Source organism: Mya arenaria, chromosome 9, assembly GCF_026914265.1.
Source record: "Mya arenaria isolate MELC-2E11 chromosome 9, ASM2691426v1".
Taxonomy (NCBI): Eukaryota; Metazoa; Mollusca; class Bivalvia; order Myida; family Myidae; genus Mya; species Mya arenaria.
The window spans coordinates 53,005,247-53,026,320 of record NC_069130.1 but is presented as its reverse complement, the minus strand read 5'-3'; the positions used below and the strand labels follow the sequence as shown (position 1 = coordinate 53,026,320).

Genomic DNA, 21,074 nt, shown 5'->3' with positions numbered 1-21,074 from the left:
GTGTTAAATGTATTTGAACACTAGTGTTATGATTTGAACACTTCCAATTTTGTCAAGATTACGAAAACTTCAATTTTGAACACATTATGTGTTCCAAAGCTGAACACTTTGCCTTTGAACGTGTTCTAAGTGTTCAATATCTGTTGCATCCAATTTGAACGCGTCCGGTGTTAATTTATAGAACACTTGAGGTGTTCAATTTTTAACACTGGGAGTGTTAAATATTGAACATGATGTTCAATTATTGAACAGTAGTGTTAAGGTTTAGAACACTCTTTGAACGGAAAGACGCGTTCAATATCTGTTGCATTTGGGTGTTCAAATCATGTTCTTAAACTTAACACTTGGATTTACAGTGTGTATAAGTTGTATTCTTAGATACAGCGCATAGCCCACCATATGTAAGTTACATTTTAAGACAGCGCATAGCATACCATATGTGTAAGTTGTATTCTTAGATACAGCGCATAGCCCACCATATGTAAGTTACATTCTAAGACAGCTCATAGCATACCATATGTGTAAGTTGTATTCTTAGATATAGCTCATATCCCACCATATGTAAGTTACATTTTAAGACAGCGCATAGCATACCATATGTGTAAGTTGTATTCTTAGATACAGCGCATTGCATACCATATGTGTAAGTTGTATTCTTAGATACAGCGCATAGCCCACCATATGTTAGTTACATTTTAAGACAGCGCATAGCATACCATATGTGTAAGTTGTATTCTTAGATATAGCGCATAGCCCACCATATGTAAGTTTTATTTTAAGACAGCGCCTAGCATACCATATGTGTAAGTTGTATTCTTAGATACAGCGCATAGCCCACCATATGTAAGTTATATTTTAAGACAGCGCATAGCATACCATATGTGTAAGTTGTATTCTTAGATACAGCGCATAGCCCACCATATGTAAGTTACATTTTAAGACGGCGCCTAGCATACCATATGTGTAAGTTGTATTCTTAGATACAGCGCATAGCCCACCATATGTAAGTTATATTTTAAGACAGCGCATAGCATACCATATGTGTAAGTGGTATTCTTAGATACAGCGCATAGCCCACCATATGCAAAACTGACAGCGTTGTTGTAATTATCTTTTGCATATTTCAGTGTTAATGTTCTTATAATAAAAAGATTGTTTCCATGGAATTTTGCAGATTTCATTGTTAGTGTTTTAAATAGACAAACGTTCGTTTCTTTAATACACTTTTTAATATGCGCAGCTTATAAGCACACACACGTTCATTAAACAATGATTTACAGTAAAAGTACATGTATTTCTTATGGCACAATTTCTTAATATGACTATTGAGATGTGCATACTTATAGTAAGTATACTAAACTAATATCGCAACTGGTACAATTGTGCGTTCATGTTTATTTCATCAGACAAAGGTACCAACAAGTACCCGCCGCACCCCTGCTGCTCTTATGTTCGGATCGTAGCGGCTTATCAATGGATCACGCCCAATCAACTAATGATTGACCACACAAAAACCACTTAAATTATACAATATTTTAATGGTCAAGTATAACAGGTGTTTCATTAAAGGAAAGTTTTACATTTCATTTGGAAATAAACACCCAACAATGTGGGCAATATAAGCCAACGAATAGTGTAAATTTTTAACCAAAAACGCAAACAAATGATACGTTTCAAATAAAGACATGGAGAGCAGGTAGGACATTCTTGTGCATAAATCCGTGTTAATATCACAGCGAATATGAATTTTAAGATTCAAATGATATATTAGTGTAATATCTATGATTGAAGCGATCATTTAAAGCATTTTCAACTGATTTCTTCCTTTAAAACACCACTTTATAGCTTGTGGTTGAGTACGCTAATATTCATAATTACTTCCCTGCGTTTCTAACATTTAATTTAATTGATGTAAACGATTTTGGAACAATTGTGTGGGTTTTTTTCTTGTTCTATAATCGTCAGTAGCAGAAGCAGTAGCAGTAGCAGTGGCAGAAGCATTAATAGCAGCAGCAGTAGCAGAAGTAATGGTAGTTGTAAGAGCAGTATCAGCAGTAGAAGTGGTATGAGTTATAGTAGTAGTAGTAGTAGTAGTAGTAGTAGTAGTAGTAGTAGTAGTAGTAGTAGTAGTAGTAATAGTGGTAGTGGTAGTGGTAGTAGTAGACGTAGTAGTAGTACTAGTAGTAGTAGTAGTAGTAGTAGTAGTAGTAGTAGTAGTGGTAGTGGTAGTGGTAGTGGTAGTGGTAGTAGTAGTAGTAGTAGTGGTAGTGGTAGTGGTAGTGGTGGTGGTGGTGGTGGTGGTGGTGGTGGTGGTTGTGGTGGTGGTGGTGGTGGCGGTAGCGGTAGCGGTAGCAGTAGTAGTAGCAGTAGTGATAGTAGACGTAGTAGTAGTACTAGTATTAGTAGTATTAGTAGTAGTAGTAGTAGTAGTAGCAGTAGCAGTAGCAGTAGCTGTAGTAGTAGTAGTAGTAGTAGTAGTAGTAGTAGTAGTAGTAGTAGTAGTAGTAGTAGTAGTAGTAGTAGTAGTAGTAGTAGTAGTAGTAGTAGTAGTAGTAGAATCGTTTGCAGTTGGTTTAAGGCAGTTTGCACATAAACAGCGAAACAAAAAGGCATGACATTCATATAGCATTTTGTTCGATATTATGTCTAGTAAGTAAAAACAAACTAGTAGGAACATAATTAAGAGCTACGCTGTGTGGCATTACATGACCAACATTTTAAGGGTTAGGGAGATAAGAAGATTTTACTGACTTTTGAATTTCATTAACGCTTTAAATCATTTGATGAAAATCGTGAAAAATGACCGCCAGAGAAGCTAAAAAGACTTCGGATCAGTTGTTGCATATTGTAATAGCTAATATATCACGCCTCCAACATGAACGACGCAAAGCCATTGGTCCTGGACTGGTCACGCGGTGACTCCATATATTTCCATATTGGTACACACAATTTACATCTTCTATTTTCCGATGAATAAATAAAGTTTAAAAAAAATGTAAACATGTTGTCGACATGATATTTACGTTACGGGGTTAGTAGGTGACCCGATATGGGATAAACGGGGCGCAGGAAATAGTATTCGGGTTCGAGCTTCCCTCTCACCCGATATTCTTTCCTTTGCCCCGTATATCCCATATCGGGTCATCTACAAACTCCGTTACTTATAATATCTACCCCAGAAGGTACATGCCATTCAACGCACGATAGTGTCATTTTTTTTTTACTTTTCAGTGAAATCAATTTTTCCATAATGTCATTTATTTACTTTTTAATATGGTAAATTTTCGGAACAGTTGAATGTCCTTTATGTAGCTACGACAATGTGTATATATGATTTGAAGTATGACTCAAGAGTCAAGTGATAATTTAACACCATTCAGTGTGTAATTGTGCAAAATGAAATGTGCGCATGAAATAACACAGCTTATAATGAACATACATGTATATGTGGGGACGTGCCCTTTACAAATTTGGAGAAAAAATAAGTGGCTTTTTAATGTTGTGAAATACTAGGACTCAAACATTATCGGAAACCATCATTCATCAATTATCCTATTTCATTTTCCAATTCCATGTCACTTTGGCAAGCATATCTATACTTTGTATTCTTTGTTTATTTCCTTACAAGGTACTGCCAAAACAAACATAATATTTACATCCACAAAGAAAAGTGAATTAACATAATATTTACATCTACAAAGAAAACTGAATTTAAGACTCGAAATTGTTTAAAAACCAGATTGGCCTCAACGTTTGAAATAAACTAGAATTTGTTGCCTTTTTCGACGCCGAAAACATTAAGCTTATTGAAAGTTATAAAGCCCAATTACAATAATGCTCCAGTATAAATGATTAATAACTATTTTCTAGATCCACACGCCGATTAACCACTTTGATAAAACAACATTTCAATATTTCAGCAAATGGTCAGGTCGATGGCGGCTGATGTGTTTCATTTTTGTCGGGTACAGCGCCGTCGTCGGCATCTCATTTACGATGGGCACCCTCTATCTCGACATTGAGGCTCACTTTCAGCGGGGACGCACCGCAACATCCGGTCTACTGGCGGGCCTCGTGGGCGTCGTCAACTCACTAGGTTTATCCTGGTTATATTACTCTTGGTCAAGTCTTTAAGCATTATGTACTAGTGTGTATACCACGTGATAAATAATGTCATAAATGCTACGTCAGAAGGCAACATTTTGCTTCAAATGAAGACTTTAATCAAAGATAACTTTTCTTTGACTGCACCATTTTAAATGAAACAAGGACAGTCTAAGCCGCTTAAAGAGCGACGCCTTCGTTTTATTACCGGAGTTTAATAAGGTGATTAGTTTCATGAAACACTTCGACAAACTTGTTTCCAAAATAATGTTTTGACAATGCTCCGTCAGACGGCCGTATTGTGAAAAGGTTTGTCGACGTGTTTTAAGAAACTACACTCTCAATCAAACTCTTGTATAAGACCGAAAGCGAGGCTCCGTTAGCGGCGTAGACTGTGCCATGTTTCATTTAAAATGGTGAATTATATTTTTTTTAAGTCTTCATTCGAAGCAAAATACTGCCTTCTGGCGTAACATCTATGACGTAATTTATCACGTGGTATGCTCACAATGTATACGTATCGGTCGCATTTTGTATGCTTTCCAGCATGCTTTATATTCTATATTATTTTAAATTAACACTGTTATAACTTATATGTATTTGGAACTTAGACTGGATCAGTATAAACAAACAATAAAAAAAAATGCGAATTTCAGACATGATTTAGGTAAAAAAATCTATTTTAAATAGTTCAAGTCCAAAAACACGAGTTTTGTATGTAAGTATGTTTTTATGTGAGGGGAAGAAAATTACTTTAAAATATATAAGTGCAAGCTAATTTGGACTATCAGCTCCGATTATGAAATGAATAAGGGCGTCAGTAGATCGATCTTCATTTAATAGACACAGCGATGACTTAATATTTACAATAACATAAACAACAAAATTCTAATAATCGTCTTTTAGGTTGATCAACTTTGAGCCAGTATGTTGAGTGGGCAGAAATTGAAATTAATTATGGGGGTAACCTTAAAGGTATAACAAAACTTATCACTTATGGATATACTCATGTTAAAAAGATGTTTCCATTTTCCAGGAATATTGAGCGGCGCCCTAATTCGACGGATAGGATTGTTCCGATCTTCGATTATCGCCTCCATTTTGATTCCAACAGGTGTTACGTGCAGCTTTTACGCCAAGCGTCTAGAGCATCTGTATATCAGCCTCGCTTTGGTTGGAGGTATATGTACTTCAAAGTATTTTCTGTTGATACTGGTGTTTCTTTATAATGTTGTTTAGTATGTTACGGTACCGTATGTACCCTAGCCAGCAGGGGTTTGGAGATAAAGTTTCGAGATGAAGTGTGCACAGCCAAGAATATCAATGTACACATGAATTTAAAGAAATAACCATAACTCTAGTCAGAGCGAACTCTGACGACATGCACCACGTTGCTTAATACCAAACACTCCTGTGAAATTTGGGACATAAATCGTGCAAAATATTGTGTCTACAGACAGACGGTCAAGCTGAATCCAGATACTTCAACGTTACGGTAGTGAATTATATCAAGCATAGCTGTGAACGCCGTCGGAAGGGTTCACTTTGACTATTAGATTACAGTGTTATGGCCATTTGTCGCTCTTAAAAAATACACACTAAGTGTATAAAGAGATCATTGCGCGGGCTTCTTCTAAAAAGACCTGGTCAAATTTTGCTGGAATTTCACAGGACTAATCTATACAAAGAACGCTCGGACTGTTTTACAGAGTACTGGACCATGTTTTTTTAAACAATATTGGATATTTGCACTACATGTGAGTGGTTCAAACCGCATAACACCATACGCCCCAGTTTGTTAATAATTAATTATTTTAACAGGACAAATTTAATATCTTATCGCACGGCTGGAGGCGCGCTTCACAATAAAAGCGCTAAAAACAGTGCCACCTATCAGAGAACTGTGGGTAAAGAGTGACGTCAGAGAGCGCTTAATAATTATCGTATTTATGTCGAAATAATTAAATTGTTTGCTTAAGTGTGATTTGTTTTCAAAATATATTTCACCAAGTGAGCATCAAAATCTATATTTAACGAGAAGCATAGCCATGAATGAATTATTTATTTTGGAGGTTCATGAGGTAATATATATATCGCGATCTTACATTCAATCAACATTTTCTTTTTATATGTTTAATAATGAATGTCCATGTAATTCATCTATGTTTTTTTTTTAATCCAGGTTCGGGTATCAGTCTATTCAATGTCGTCTGCATCACGACAATCAGTAAAGCGTTTACCGGACGTCAACGTCACGTCTGCCTGAGCATCCTTTCCACCGGAACCGGGCTTGCCGGTGTGTTCTACCCATTTCTGTTGCCCAGACTTGTCGAGGTTTTCGGGCTCATGGGAACATTTCTTGTGCTCGGTGGTCTCTTCCTTAATGTTTGGATTATATCCATACTCATTTATTGGAACCAGCCTAGAAAAATGACATCAGAAATCCCAGACAAAATCATTGAAAATGACAATGAAAAATGCAATATTAAGATAATAAGTCGTACCAATGATAAGCCAAAGGAGATAATCAGCGACCTTGAAAATGGCGACAATAAAGCGGTGAATACAACCGTGACATCAGGGGCTCTATATTGGCAAAAGGTAGTGTTTACTGCTCGGAAAGTAGTTCTTGAAATGAGAGAAGTGTTGTTTCTAGAAAATGTGCTTAATATGGTAGGAACTGGATTACTGATGGCTGCTATTAACGCTTATCTGACGTTACAGCTTGACATAGCCGCCTCTCGCGGGTTGTCACGTGAGGAGGGGCAAAATGCCTTCGTTGTCGTGAACAGCGTAAACGTAATATCAGGTTTAGTTCCCGGCTTCTTGAAGCAGATTCCGGGACTAAGTTACTCATGCTTACTTATCGTCGTTGCGGTATTTGGTCTGACTGGACACTCATTAATTCTACTCTCTTCCGGTGCGCTTTTGTATTTTCTGGCATCCGCCTTAATTGGTGTATCCCTCGGTGGCGTTTTGACGTCGTCCCTGATCGGACTGAAGATTGTCCGGCCCGAGCTCATCTCGGTGGCGTCAGGGACGCTCATTACTATGATGGGATTGCTGACGGCCGCGTCTGGGCCTCTTTTGGGTAAGCAGAAAATTTAAAATGTTGAACACTTCAGAGTATTTTTGTTTGCGTTATATAAGCCACAAAAGAACATATCTTTAACTAAGTCGCCAAAGTATGATCAATTACAGAAAGCTAAACATTCTACTTATTTTGCGTAACGTCGTGATTTAAATACAGAACGCAATTAACTTAAACAAGTCATACACATATGCCTTAAATAGCTATTCAAAACATAATTCAGTCAAATTCAGCAGTGAAAATGATACCGTCGCATTGTTTTAATGCTTATGACAATGGTCCAACAATCGAGCCTTCGGGTTCGATATATATTTATATATACATATATATATTATATACATTTGTACGTCCTTGAGGTTATACTGGCTAATGTTTATAAATCATTGTGGTGCATTATGTAATTACCTGTCACTTGACCAGTTTGCAGAAACGTTTAAAAATAAAAAGAGTTTTCAATGCTACGTTTATGTTTTAACAACTTTAACAATAGCGCTACAGTCCGAACGCGACGCTTGTCTCTCTTGTAATGGGACATGACCCAAAACCTCTTGAAACCAGTGTAATGAGCCTTCCATGCATCAATATAATTGGCGTTTTGTCTCCTGTAACATGCGTACCAAGATTCATTTGAATAATGTTATATAGATCCGCGCCGACGACAACAACGCAAATTGTATCATAATACAACGAGCTAAAAAGTGTTGTTACTTTTTCAGGATATTTCCGTGACATCACCAGTGACTACAACCTCGTGCTTTACATCACCATCAGCATACACGTACTGGCTGTGATTCTTTACGTCACAGCGTTCGCCACGAGGAGGCCACGTGTCATTGACGTCACAGTGTATATTAAATGAAGCACGCAAAGACTAAGCGATGATGAAATAATGACTGTTTCGAAAATTATAACAAATCAAATATTGAAATGTCTTCTTTTTGGTATGGATTGTGTTTTTTATTGAAATATTACTAATTTGAAGTCATAATATGAAATAGATGAATCAGTACAGCCTATCAGTCACTTTTGATTCAAAAACTTCTTTGATGTCTTTTTATTGAAGGCTGCCCGGAAAATAACCTAACGCTACCTATACAAAAACGTGTAACAGCGTAGTATCATGTCATCCAAGAACAACCTTAATTTTGTATTCAATATCATCTGTATGAAACTTATTTAATGAATAGACTGATTATTTATTACATCCTTTAAACAAATCCATGCAGCAAATCACAACTCTTCATAAATTAAAATAGCTATGCGTTTAATTTGCATTAAGATGCATTAATCATGGTCTTTTTGTATGTTATGTATACTCCATGCGAAGGGAAGCAAATTATTCAAACACAAATTCAGGTCAATACACGAGTTACCTCGCCTAACGTCTCGGTAGCCGCAATGCCTAAATCTTGTAATACACACACACAAGCCAGCATGTTTCAAGAAGGAAGTATCAGTCTAGTGAGTATATTATCCGCTTACAAAGAGTATGGATGTAACCTTACTAGTAACATTACAGAAGTTATCACTTCGGGATCTTCATGTATCAATTTCAGAGGAAAAAAAAAACATGTTTCAAAGCTTCAGGCCCTAGTATCACAATAAGACTTAATATTTATGCTAAAAACTAAAGATTAAGACTAAAAGGTTAAGTCAAAACTCAATTTCAGTCTCAACTCGGTTAACCACATAAAATAAGAAAGTTCTTAAAATAATATATGTGTTCATACGTTTAAAACCAAAAAATATATATCATTTAGTGTGTTGATTTAAACTTTAGGCTCAAAGAGAAAATAAGTCTACAGCCAAAACTGTACTTGAGTACAATTCACCTATATTGTTTGCTCTAAAACAAGTTTTCTTTGAATAATTGACAAAACCATTTCAAAACATTATATGAGAAAATACGTATTGAAAAATATTTAAAAAATCCAAGATATTTAATCATACTACATGTATGTTTTAATGTAGATAAAAATGAGTTGAGACTGAGATTGAGATTTGACTGAGTATTTTTGTGATATTGGGGCCAGGTGCACTTATGGCGTGAGACCACAGTTATTTTTACTATATGTTTTATATAGACACTAACCTGGCTTTTGACTTTATACACATCCCAATTGAAAAACAAGAACATGGCATCTCTAGAACAATTCAAGACACAAAATATAATCACAAGAAAGCACCATGTTGACCATTGACCCGACTGTTAAAATTGAGTTCAAATGCATAACCCTTCTGCCAAGGAGTCAATCGGCTACAAACAACTAATTTTCGGACTTCCACAAGCTATGATTTTTCCAATATTTACACTGAAAACTATCAATTTCTGCAATAGAGTGTCAAATTCAGTCAATTTCTCTGCAAAAAGAACATGTTTTGCTTCTTTTTCATTCAATTTTAATAAAATATTGATACTTGAACACAAGCACTCTTTTTTCTGTATTCACATCCGGATCTTGGTCAACGGGGGGGCAGATAACTGTGGTCTTGAGCCTATCTAAGCAACATATTTTCAGAAACAGACTTCAAAACTCCTATAGTTCAGCTTCAGGCTATAAGCAACACATACTGAAAGTTTGGCAATGATATATCAAACACTAAATGAATGAGACAAATATTAGCTCCTGTGGTATTTTCATAAAAAGCAGAAACAGCCATTTCCCTCAAATGTTAAGCCGCAAACCTTTGAAGAGCCATTTTTTCCTTATGCATTGGAATAATTTGACCAAGTAAAGTTTTCCTTGTAGCTTTCAATGGTGTCTATAGAACAGCACTACAAAAATGGCCTGCCTACTCTTTTAAGATTTTTTTCTAAGCAAAATAAGGTTTTTCCACTTCATCGGCTTAGTGTTTTATATAAAAAATGACATAGAGCCAAACTGAAATGCCTCAACTTGTCAAAATTTTGCTTTTCTGGTCCACTTATATACAAAGGTAACCGAACTGTTCAGTTTAACACAAGAAATTTAGTGATCATGTGTTAATAGACAGTCTAAACGACACTATATGCCAAATTGTTGGCTTCCGGGACAAATGGCGCAACAAAGGAAATGGCAAGAAAACACCAAAACTTAAAGATTCATGACAACTGCTAGTGTTTTCATGTATGAGATGGCTACATGATGTAGAAAATGCAGAGATAGCATTATTATGCCCATTTAAAAACAAACAAAAAAACTTTAAGAATCTGTTTTGAAGGCTAGATTTGGCATTAAATTCAAAGTATAGCACTTCACCATTGTCTATAAGTTGCTTATTTACACCTGATTTGCTATAAATCTCACTCATTGGAATCATTTACACACAAACAAGTACTACAGAGTTGACTAACATCTTCATTCTTCTGAAATATTGGATTCAGAGTTGCATCTCCTGGATTCAGATTGCAGGACTACCGCCTGGGGAAAAGGCTGCAGCTAACTGGAGCTTATTGGCACATCATGATCTGCAAGCAAGACACAAAAGCAATGTTTTACACAAATAAAACTATCTGCCACTACTGTTAAAGGTTGAAAAAGACATGTAAACACTCATTTGAGGCATACACAACCTTTAATATAGTCATAAATGTGATAAATATGCAGAAAAGTTCATGAATTCAAAGATTTTCAGGACAAATTTAATAAAATATATAGTCTTTTGGACATTTTGCAATCGGTTTTTAACAACTCAAAGGTAAATCTCATCTTATTGAGTTCCCAGATGCATTTTGAAAGCATTCAAACCAGACATGCTTAGAATTTCTTCTAATTGGAGATGGTATTCCTTTCTTGAAAATCCTTGCCGAGAGCCGGTATGGAAAACCACACGAGACCACATTTTACCAGCACTGGTTCTTGTCCTTGAAAATTCCTCTGTGGCTACAGCAACCAGGCTGGCTATTAAAATAAGCAATACATTAGGGTTTTTAAAACATTTATAATGTATTAAGGTTGTTTTTTTAATGCATGATTGGAAAATGCTCTATTCTTTATTAAAGCTGCTCACTTTTTATTTCTTTTGCCTTGAGAAATGTCAAGTTTTTCAATGAATAAACTGAATAAATGAATGATTTAATGAATATATATGAATGATTGATAGAATGAATTAATGAATTAATGAAAGGTGGCATTATTTCTTTAAAATTGGGATCTCATTATGTTGCTGTGATTGTTAAAGTAGATGTTTTCTTGTCCATAAGCTGAACATCATATGCACACTAAATAAAACATCATTCTACATCCTATGTGCAGTAAGTTTTGTTTAATTGCTTATAGAATTTGCAATTGATGTAATGTTTGCTTAAAGAGCAAACAAAATGTGTGAATAGATGCACAATACAGACCAAAGACTGATACAAGACAGCAGTTTCATTAGAAAATAATATTATTATCAAAGCCACATCAGAAATGATTGACAACATGAAAGAAATTCATTTAGGAATGGAACAAACAGTCTCAATGGGCTTATATGACCAAACTTACTACTTTATACTTCAGTTTGGATACAATTTTCCATTATAAAATCTTGAATTACTTACAAATTACAGCATGTTGACAAACACCAAGTACAGCTCGGCCCGGTGGACAGCTTGGTGGGAGGGGGGGAGCTGTCTGGCTGGTTCTTCAACAGTTCCTCCTGGGTCTGCTTCCTATGTTTAAAAATCCCTCTATTTATACTTTGGAATTGAAAGTGAGGCTTTCATTCATTAGTTACCATCATTTGGAACTATTTCCAAACATTAAATTGAAAGTGAAAGTAGGTATTTTTTTTAAAAATAACTATTTTTCAGACTTCCACAAGCTATGATTTTTCCAATATTTACACTGAAAACTATCAATTTCTGCAATAGAGTGTCAAATTCAGTCAAGTTCTCTGCAAAAAGAATATGTTTTGCTTCTTTTTCATTCAATTTTAATAAAATATTGATACTTGAACACAAGCACGCTTTTTTCTGTATTAACATCCGGATCCGGGTCAACGGGGGCAGATAACTGTGGTCTTGAGCCTTATGGTCAACGGGGGGCAGATAACTGTGGTCTTGAGCCTTATCCGTCTTATCCGCATGATCGAGTGTAATGCTCTCGCCGCTATTTTGATTCCCATGTGCGTTAGCGGGTAATTGTTTAAGCATGTTATGCAAATTGCAGACTTTTTAGAAAAGACGAAAAAGAATAATTTAACGAGCATACATGTCGCAGCAATTCGAATCATTGTGTACATATACATGTGAAAGTTCATCACCTTCAAGAGCCCTTCAGATCCTAGAATATAATGCAATGTATTTCATTTATTAGGCTACGTCACTAAATCTATTCATTTTGTTTTCCGCGTTGCTTTCGTTAATGATTGACTTATGCACCAGTCAATTGTAACCACGACCAACCACGCCCCCCTCCCCTAGGTCCGGGGAATAGCAGGGACTTTGATTTTCGGTCCAGCCAACCCCGGGTTAAATTCCTGCCCTGCAGGGACGAACTGCTGGTAAAATCCCCGCACCCCAGGGACCCTAGGTAAGGCCCATTCAACGGCCGCATTCACCCGGCACTGCTGGGCCACCTGGAAGGTAAAAACACGGTCCATTTTCCCGGCTTTTCCCGGTATATCCCCGGACCTGGCGGCGCGTGGTTTGCAATTAATTAACTGGTGCATTACCTGCGTTTTAAGCGAATTTAGCTTCAACGAAATAAAATTGTAAGTAAAATGAGGCGTTCTTCTAAGCTCACACCGATTCTCATCCATTTAAACCCGCATAGAAATTACAATTAACAACTAATAAAGACCCGATTTTCAACAGTGACAGTGAGGATACAATAATTAGATACTTTAATGGAACCGATGATATTTATCAGACAAGGGCGACAATAAGCGTCCGAAAAAATTGCGACAAGAAAGCGGTGAATTCCCCTTTGACAACAGAGGCTCTATGTTGGCAAAGGGGAGTGCATACTTCTTAAAAATTAGTTGTCTCCATAAAATGTTTACTATATGGTAGGAACGGCATTACTTATGGCTGCTATTACCGCATACCTGATGTTAATGTTTCCCCCACAACATAAGACCACACTCTCGGGTAAAATCAGTCCAACGAGAGTGATTGATTTAATGTTGTAATAACTTGTTTCACAATCGTTGTAAAAATAAATATTTTTAAACTAAACTAATGTTTGACGTGGATACATGGCGTGGAGGAGGTACTGAACGTCTTTGTCGTGAACGAGGTTGATGTCATAATCGGCCTGGTTCCCGGAATAGTGAAGCAGATTCTGGGGCTCATAAACTTATGCTTGCTCATCACCGTAGCTGTATTCGGTCTGAACGGACACTCAAAACGCCTGTTCATTTCCGATGCGCCGCTGCATCTTTTTGACGTCTGTCAGTATTGGCGGTTCAGGCGTCGTCACTGATTGAACTGAATATTGTCCAGCCCCAGATAATATCGGTGGCTTCAGAGACGCTCATCACCGTGATGGGATTAATTACGGCCTCTAATCTCAAAACATTAGCAATGCAGAACTTTTTAAGCCCTAAGAGTACCTTATTAGTTTGCTTAATGATGATTTATATCGAAACTTGTGGCCGCTTCGTTAGCGATCTTAGCCGTAATCGAGAATGATATTAAAATATTTTTGCCTAAACTTAACTTGAGTCAGTGTTTTCAAGATGAAAACACAGTTAATGTAATGTAATGACGTTGTGAGCGCTAAATTAAGATTTGCTTTTTGTTTTGTAATTGCGATAAATACATTTTTTATCATTCTTGTGGCTAAAGATGTCAAAAAGGTTTAAATAAATCATTTGGAAATGGCTATAAATTAAAAAGTGTACATTACTTAAATATAATGAGACTTTAAAGTTAAGACTTAAAACCTTAAACGAAGCGGATCCTCCTACAGTATTACGTATCATTTAAGCTACGTTTTAAACTGAACCATTTCATTGTAACACAATTATTAATGAAACAAACAAAAACAAGATCTAATTCTAAAAAAAAAAATTATTTACCTTCAGTAACACAGTCATACACATAAAATTTAATACACGCATTTAAAAATTCACGGTAAGTGATTTGGTAAATATAATTCCCACGTCCCATGTAAAACATTAACTTTGTCGTTGTCATTGTGCGTTATCTGCTTAATGAGGCGTAGTATGTTATATTACATGTTAGTTTTACACTCCTCGTATATACGTCTTAAAGTCAAGCCCTACCGTAAAAGGTCTAAGTATTATGACTGTATAAATAGTTATGTCTACACAACCTAAACAACAGCGCCAACGCTTTTCTGTTGTTTTTTTATCTCTCCTTTATTAAGGAAAAAATCTCGACAACTACTAAATTTTCATTTAAATATCTAGGACGATTTTCGAAGAAGAATCTGTACTGCCAATCATGACGATGACGTCATTGATGTAACAGCGAAAACGAGTTAAAATGCGTTTGACCCTTTAACATAGAATTTTACTGACATCACAGGTGTCTACAACTTCGTGCCTCTTTCACGAACTGGCTGTGATACGTCAAAACAATCGTAACGAGGAGTTCAAATGGCAATGACGTCACAATTTATATTAATCAAGCGACATTTTAGTGATGACTGTTCCGAAAAATTATTAAACATACTAAGATGTCTTGTTCTTCCTTTTTATGCACCAGTCAATTGTAACCATGCCCCCACCCCCCAAGTCCGGGGGTATACCAGAGATAGCTGGGGGAATTGGCAGTGTTTTACCTTGCAGGTGGCCCCGCAATGCCGAGTGAATGCTGTGGTTTTGCTTTCGCGCCGAAAATAGCCGGAAATAGGCCGTGTCTTTGTGCCTGGAAATTTCTGTCTGCGTCCGCGTTTTAGCCAAGCTTTTCCCGAAGTTTAACGATATCTCGCGGGATATTTATAAAAATGGCGCCTCATCCTGATTCTCTCCCACTTTGAAAGAATTCAGTTTCAGATTACAAAATGTCCCGGGGTGAGGGGGCATTTGGTGGGGATTTTACCAGCACTTTGTCCTCGTAGGGCGGCGATTTTACCTGGGATTGGCTGGAAAAAAAGTCAAAGTCCCCGTTTTTCCCCGGGCCTAGGGGGGGGGGGGGCTTGGTTAAAATTGGCTGGTACATAAATAGAATCAATTTCATTTCATGATATAAATGAGATGGCTTTCATTGAGGCTCTCATTAAAAAAAAGACATACAACCTTATTGAGTCACTTTTGGATGAAAAATTCATAGTTTTATTTTTTTTTTAAATGAGTTTATGTGCTTTAATTTTCTTCGTGCTATTTTCCCCTAAACTTAAATGTTTCTGTTCACGAACAAACATATTGATGGCCGTAAAAAATAGTCCAACACACACAATTGTTGTCGGCAGAATGGTTGACCGACCCTGACCTACCGACAACAATATAACTGGTCATTTTATTGCCGTAAAGTCGTCAATGCGGTATTACAAGCCCCGAGTGTTCATTTTTGGGCGGGACACTCCGATTTCAATGACTGTATTGAGGACTTGTTGATCAAAATTCAATGGTGTGATAGTTTGGGGTCGAAACGGATCTTTCTGAAATGGGAAAAGAAAAGGTACACATTTTTAGCATATGTGTTTTAATATAGTGTGTTATGAACACATATACTCACGTATTCAATATGGAAGGTCATATGAAATATTTATATAAAATAGTCGATGTTCTTTTGCAGTTATAAAATTCATTTAAAATGTTTGAGATTTTTTTGCCCTTTTTTGCTTGATGTACTATGCACTTAAATTCAAAAAATGATGCAAATGCTGCATGATATGTTTGAACACGTATTCACATAAAACCTGAAAGAAAAAAAAATTCTGTATGATATGTTTGAACACGTATTCTTATAAAACCTGAAAGAAAAAAAGTCATAATTCACATACTACGTTATAATGTTCTAGGTACGACCAATTATATACGGATAGTCAAAAGACATGTATAGTCTGACAATGTTTATATACAGTCGTAACCCGTAGGCTCGAACTTCCTGTGAACGGCCTCAAAAACATCAAGCCAAGCGGGAATGCTTACCTTCAGTATATATAAATCGTTCCATTTACATCCAATTCGAGCCAACGAGGATTTCGAGCAAAGCGTGCTCGAGCCAACGGGGTTCGACTGTACATAGGAACTAGAGTAATGCTTTCACTTACGATTACGTCCTTAGCATTACCGTATCTAGTGTAAAGATATAAATATAAAATAAATACTTAAGAATAAATAAGACATTTTATAAACCAACTGGACATAACCACCTTAATCTTAAACGAGTCGATTTCACTACTAAACAAAGATATCATTTTCACAGTTTGATTGGAAATGTTAAACCGTTTTGACCTTCATTCAAACGTCGGTGCATCGCTTTTAACCCTGTTATTTTCACCACCAGATGAAGGGTTTGAAAGTCGTTTATTATACCAAGTTAGTAATTTTCACAGCAGTAAAACAAATTGTACTTCTCTTAAAGTATTAGCTTCAGGCTAAATAAACTATTACCTGGAGTGTTTGCACTTATTTACGAGATAGTTGTTGTGGTTTCTTTTGAATAGCTACAAATAAAGATATGGTATCATTCTCGGCTTCGGAATTTTTTTGTACATTTTTCTGCATTATGTGGTATAGATAGTTAGAGAGATGTTATAGTCAGATATAATGACCTTTGCTTTGATACCGTGCCTTCTAAACAAGCTACATCCGCATTCATATCTTATTACAATTGTGTAAAAGTAAACAACGCTCTTGCGTGTTCTACATTTCACATACATTATCAAAAGTATATGATGTTTAGAATGGTCAAACATATGAACTTACGCCACGTGACGTTTGTTGCATCATTTCATTTGGCATTATGATACATATGAACACTCACCACGTGACATTTGGTCCACGCTTCCATGTTTATAATGATAATGCGTACGATCACACGCCACGTGGCTTTTGGCCCACGCTTCCATGTATATACTGATAATGCACCTGACCACGCTCCACGTGGCATTCGGTCCACGCTTCCATGTATATGCTGATAATGCATACGACCACGCGCCACGTGGCTTTCGGTCTATGCTTCCATGTATACACTGATAAGGCATATGTCACACACCACGTGGCTTTCGGTCCACGCTTCCATGTATGTACTGATAATGCATATGACCACGCGCCACGTGGCTCTCGGTCCACGCTTCCATGTATGTACTGATAACGCGTATGACCGCACTGATAATGCGTATGACCACGCGCTACGTGGCTCTCTGTCCACGCTTCCATGTATGTACTGATAATGCTTATGACCATGCGCCACGTTGCTGTCGGTCCACGTTTCCATGTATATACTGATAATGCATATGACCACGCGCCACGTGACTTTCGGTCCACGTTTCCATGTATATACTGATAATGCATATGACCACGCGCCACGTGACTTTCGGTCCACGTTTCCATGTATATACTGATAATGCATATGACCACGCACCACGTGGCTTTCGGTCCACGTTTCCATGTATATACTGATAATGCATATGACCACGCGCCACGTGACTTTCGGTCCACGCTTCCATGTGTATACTGAAAATGCATATGACCACGCTCCGCGTGGCTTTTGGTCCACGCTTCCATGTGTATACTGATAATGCATATGACCACGCGCCACGTGGCTCTCGGTCCACGCCTCCATATGACCACGCGCAACGTGGCACTCGGTCCACGCTTCCATGTGTAGAATGATAACGCATAGGACCACGCGCCACGTGATTTTCGCTCCACGCTTCCATGTCACGATAGAATGATAAGACATAGGGCCGAATTCAGAACGTATACTCTCACTCACACTCCAACCACATTCCCGTAAGGGACACTCAAGTGATCACTTGAGCGAAATAAGGGGAGTGACACTCAAGTGATCTGTTTGTATTTGCACGCCTCGCTAACACTCCACTTCATCAAGTGACCAATACAGTACAAATACATGTATGTTTTCATGATCATAGCGGATTATCTGTTTGCTTATGGCGATGTTTACAGTAAATATATGTTTATTTGCGATTTGAGTACCTTTTTGGTAGACATGGCGACAAACAAATGACAATAATTGTGATTCTGAAACTTAACATTTTTTTTTTTATGAGAGTTAAAAACACTTAATTAAAAATAACACATGGATAGAATTAACGAATGAATCTACCTCTTATGGGCAAATTACACCTCGGAGTGAAAAACAACTTAAGAAATGTTGGATGAAAATGACGATAATAATAATTATAATAATAAAAATAATAATAATAGTAACAACAATAATAATAATTATAAAAATAATAATGGTGGTGGTGGTGGTGATGATGATGATGATAATGACGATGATGATGACGATGGTGATGATGATGATGATGACGACGATGATGATGATGATGATGATGATGATGATGATGATGATGATGATGATGATGATGATGATGATGATGATCTATAGCTAGGCTTGACAATACATATCAATTCACTGACCACGCTTTGAAATAAACATGAACCTTGCGTAAAAACGTGAACATAAAGTCTAGCGGCCTAGAGGCGTATAGCTAGCGGCCTGACGGCCTAGCTGCTTAAGTGCCTAGCGGCCTGAATTTGTTTCCTATTCCAAAGCATTTTATATGAGTTCTTTTCCAAAACAATGATAAATTAAAGGTTATACTAGTATTCATAAATCCACATACTTTAGCGAATAACAGGATCTCCCCCTTTTTGGTGGCTGCTTGATTGAGTTTATAGGTAGTTTAGGCCACTAGGACGCCAGGCCGCTAACTACACGCACCTAGGCCGCTGGACTGCTTGATCGAATTTTCGAAGAAAAAAAAACGCTCCAGCATGATGCATATAGCGTAGAAAAAACTCATAGAAAAATGCTTTTATTTAGAAAACAATTTGAGACCGCTCTGTTTATGTACGAATAAAAACACATTGATTTATCATATTTCCCAATTAAACGCATGAACAATTACTTTGAAATAAAGAACAAATTTAGGCCGCTGGTCCGCCAAGTTCACACGCCGCTAGGCCGCTAACTTCATGCCGCTAGGCTGCTAACTTCATGCCGCTAGGCTGCTAACTTCTTGCCGCTAGGCTGCTACTTCGCGTACATTTAGCTGCCTGTCTTTGTAGCCTTCGATGAATTAAAAACATCAACTTTGCTGGGCGTTCAAAATCATTGCGAAACAAAACAAATATATGATTGGCGCATCCTTTTGATTTTTTTTTTGTTTATAGATGGCCACGTTATTGAATGATCATGTACTTCAATGGATTATCCCGATCTCTTAAATATTGTCTGGGAACGAGGATGTCCCTTATTTGTTCCAAATATTTGATATATTTCATCTTTTCTACTTGCCATGTACTTTTTTTCACTCACACTCATTCAATTTATATTCACAACCAATCCTTGAGGGCGGTTCAAGTGGCCTAGCCGAGCACTCACAAATGTTCCACTCACGCAAAACACTTTAGTCTCACTCACACCTTTGAATACGGATATACATTTCACTCGAAAATATCTGGACCGTTATGTGTTTACAGAGGATTAACTCATTGAGTGTGAGTGAGAGTGATTGTTCTGAATTCGGCCCAATGATTAATTAAATGTTATATTCATAAATCTACATCCTTTAGCGAATATCAATAATTCCTCCTTTTGGGGGCTGGATTGAGTTTTTGGGAATTGTAGGCCGCTTGGCCGCTTACTACACGCCACTAGGCCGATGGCATGCTTGATCGACTTTTTGAAAAAGCAAATTTAGGCCGCTAGTCCGCCAAGTTAACGCCGCTAGGCCGCTAACTTCATGCCGCTAGGCTGCTAACTTCTCGTATATTTAGCTGCATGTTCTTGCAGCCATCGATGATACCCAACCATCAAGTTTGCTGGGCAAAACAAAACAAATACAATGTGTATGATAGGCGCATATTTTTGAAAATTTGATTTTTATAGAAGGCAACGTTTTTGAAGCACACGTACTTCAATGGATTCCCCCGGTCTCTTAAATATGTTCTGGGAATGAGGAATCCCTTGTGTGTTCCAAAATCTTATATATTTCACCTTTTCTACTTGTCATGTACATTTATCCCTCACACGCATTTAATTCCTAATCACAACCAATCCTCGAGGGCTGTTTAAGTGGCCTAGCCGAGCACTCACAAATGTCCCACTCACGCAAAACACTTGAGTCTCACTCACACCTGTGAATACGGATATATTTTTCACTGGAAAATATCTGGACCGTTATGTGTTTACAGAGGATTAACGCATTGAGTGTGAGTGAGAGTGGTTGTTCTGAATTCGGCCCATAGGAACACGAGCCACGTAGCGTTAGGTGCAGGCTTCAATAAATATAATAATAACACAGATGAACACGCACCAAGTGACGTTTGGTACACAATGTATGTATGTATAATGATAATACATATGGAACACGCGGCACGTGACCTTCGGGGCATGCTTCCATGTATAAATCGATAATGAATATAACCACGCACCACGTGACGTTTGGCGCACGCTTTCAGCATAAAAATATAATACACATGGACACGTGCCACGAGATGTTCTCCGCACCCTTTCAAGTATAGAAAAATTATACACATGACCACGCGCCACGTGACGTTCGATGCGGGCTTCAATGAAAAACCTGATAATACATAGGAACACGCGCCACGTGACGTTCGGTCCACGCTTTCATGTATATAATGATAATTTGTATGAACACACGTCACGTGATATTTTGTCCACGCTACCATGTAAAGCATGAGAATACGAAGGTTAAACTGTTTTCATGGCATGATCATGCTATAGAAATACTCAGGAACTAGTACTTTTAAAGAATGATAGGCAAATGTTCATATTTTAACC

At 37.3% G+C, this 21,074-nt stretch overlaps 1 protein-coding gene and 1 long non-coding RNA gene across 2 annotated transcripts; one reads left to right on the top strand and one right to left on the bottom strand.

The window, feature by feature from the left end:
• Positions 1-3,996: 3,996 nt before the first annotated feature.
• On the top strand, positions 3,997-8,054 carry LOC128246178 (monocarboxylate transporter 1-like). Its single transcript, XM_052964367.1, has 4 exons — positions 3,997-4,096; positions 5,141-5,284; positions 6,287-7,195; positions 7,912-8,054. The coding sequence occupies exons 1-4, from the start codon at positions 3,997-3,999 to the stop codon at positions 8,052-8,054; spliced, it is 1,296 nt and encodes a 431-aa protein (XP_052820327.1).
• A 2,700-nt stretch (positions 8,055-10,754) lies between these two features.
• Positions 10,755-14,248, bottom strand: LOC128245605 (uncharacterized). Its single transcript, XR_008263192.1, has 3 exons — positions 14,183-14,248; positions 11,718-11,828; positions 10,755-11,076 (listed from the first exon to the last, which is right to left on the bottom strand). It is a non-coding gene; the product is annotated as an uncharacterized LOC128245605 (long non-coding RNA).
• Between the last annotated feature and the right edge of the window lie 6,826 nt (positions 14,249-21,074).

Bases quoted from the DNA above. Each gene is read 5' to 3' on its own strand.
- LOC128246178 (XM_052964367.1), top strand. From the start codon at position 3,997: ATGGGCACCCTCTATCTCGACATTGAGGCTCACTTTCAGCGGGGACGC. The intron at 4,097-5,140 runs GTTTATCCTGGT...TCCATTTTCCAG, and splicing joins GGGCGTCGTCAACTCACTAG to GAATATTGAGCGGCGCCCTA. The intron at 5,285-6,286 runs GTATATGTACTT...TTTTTAATCCAG, and splicing joins CAGCCTCGCTTTGGTTGGAG to GTTCGGGTATCAGTCTATTC.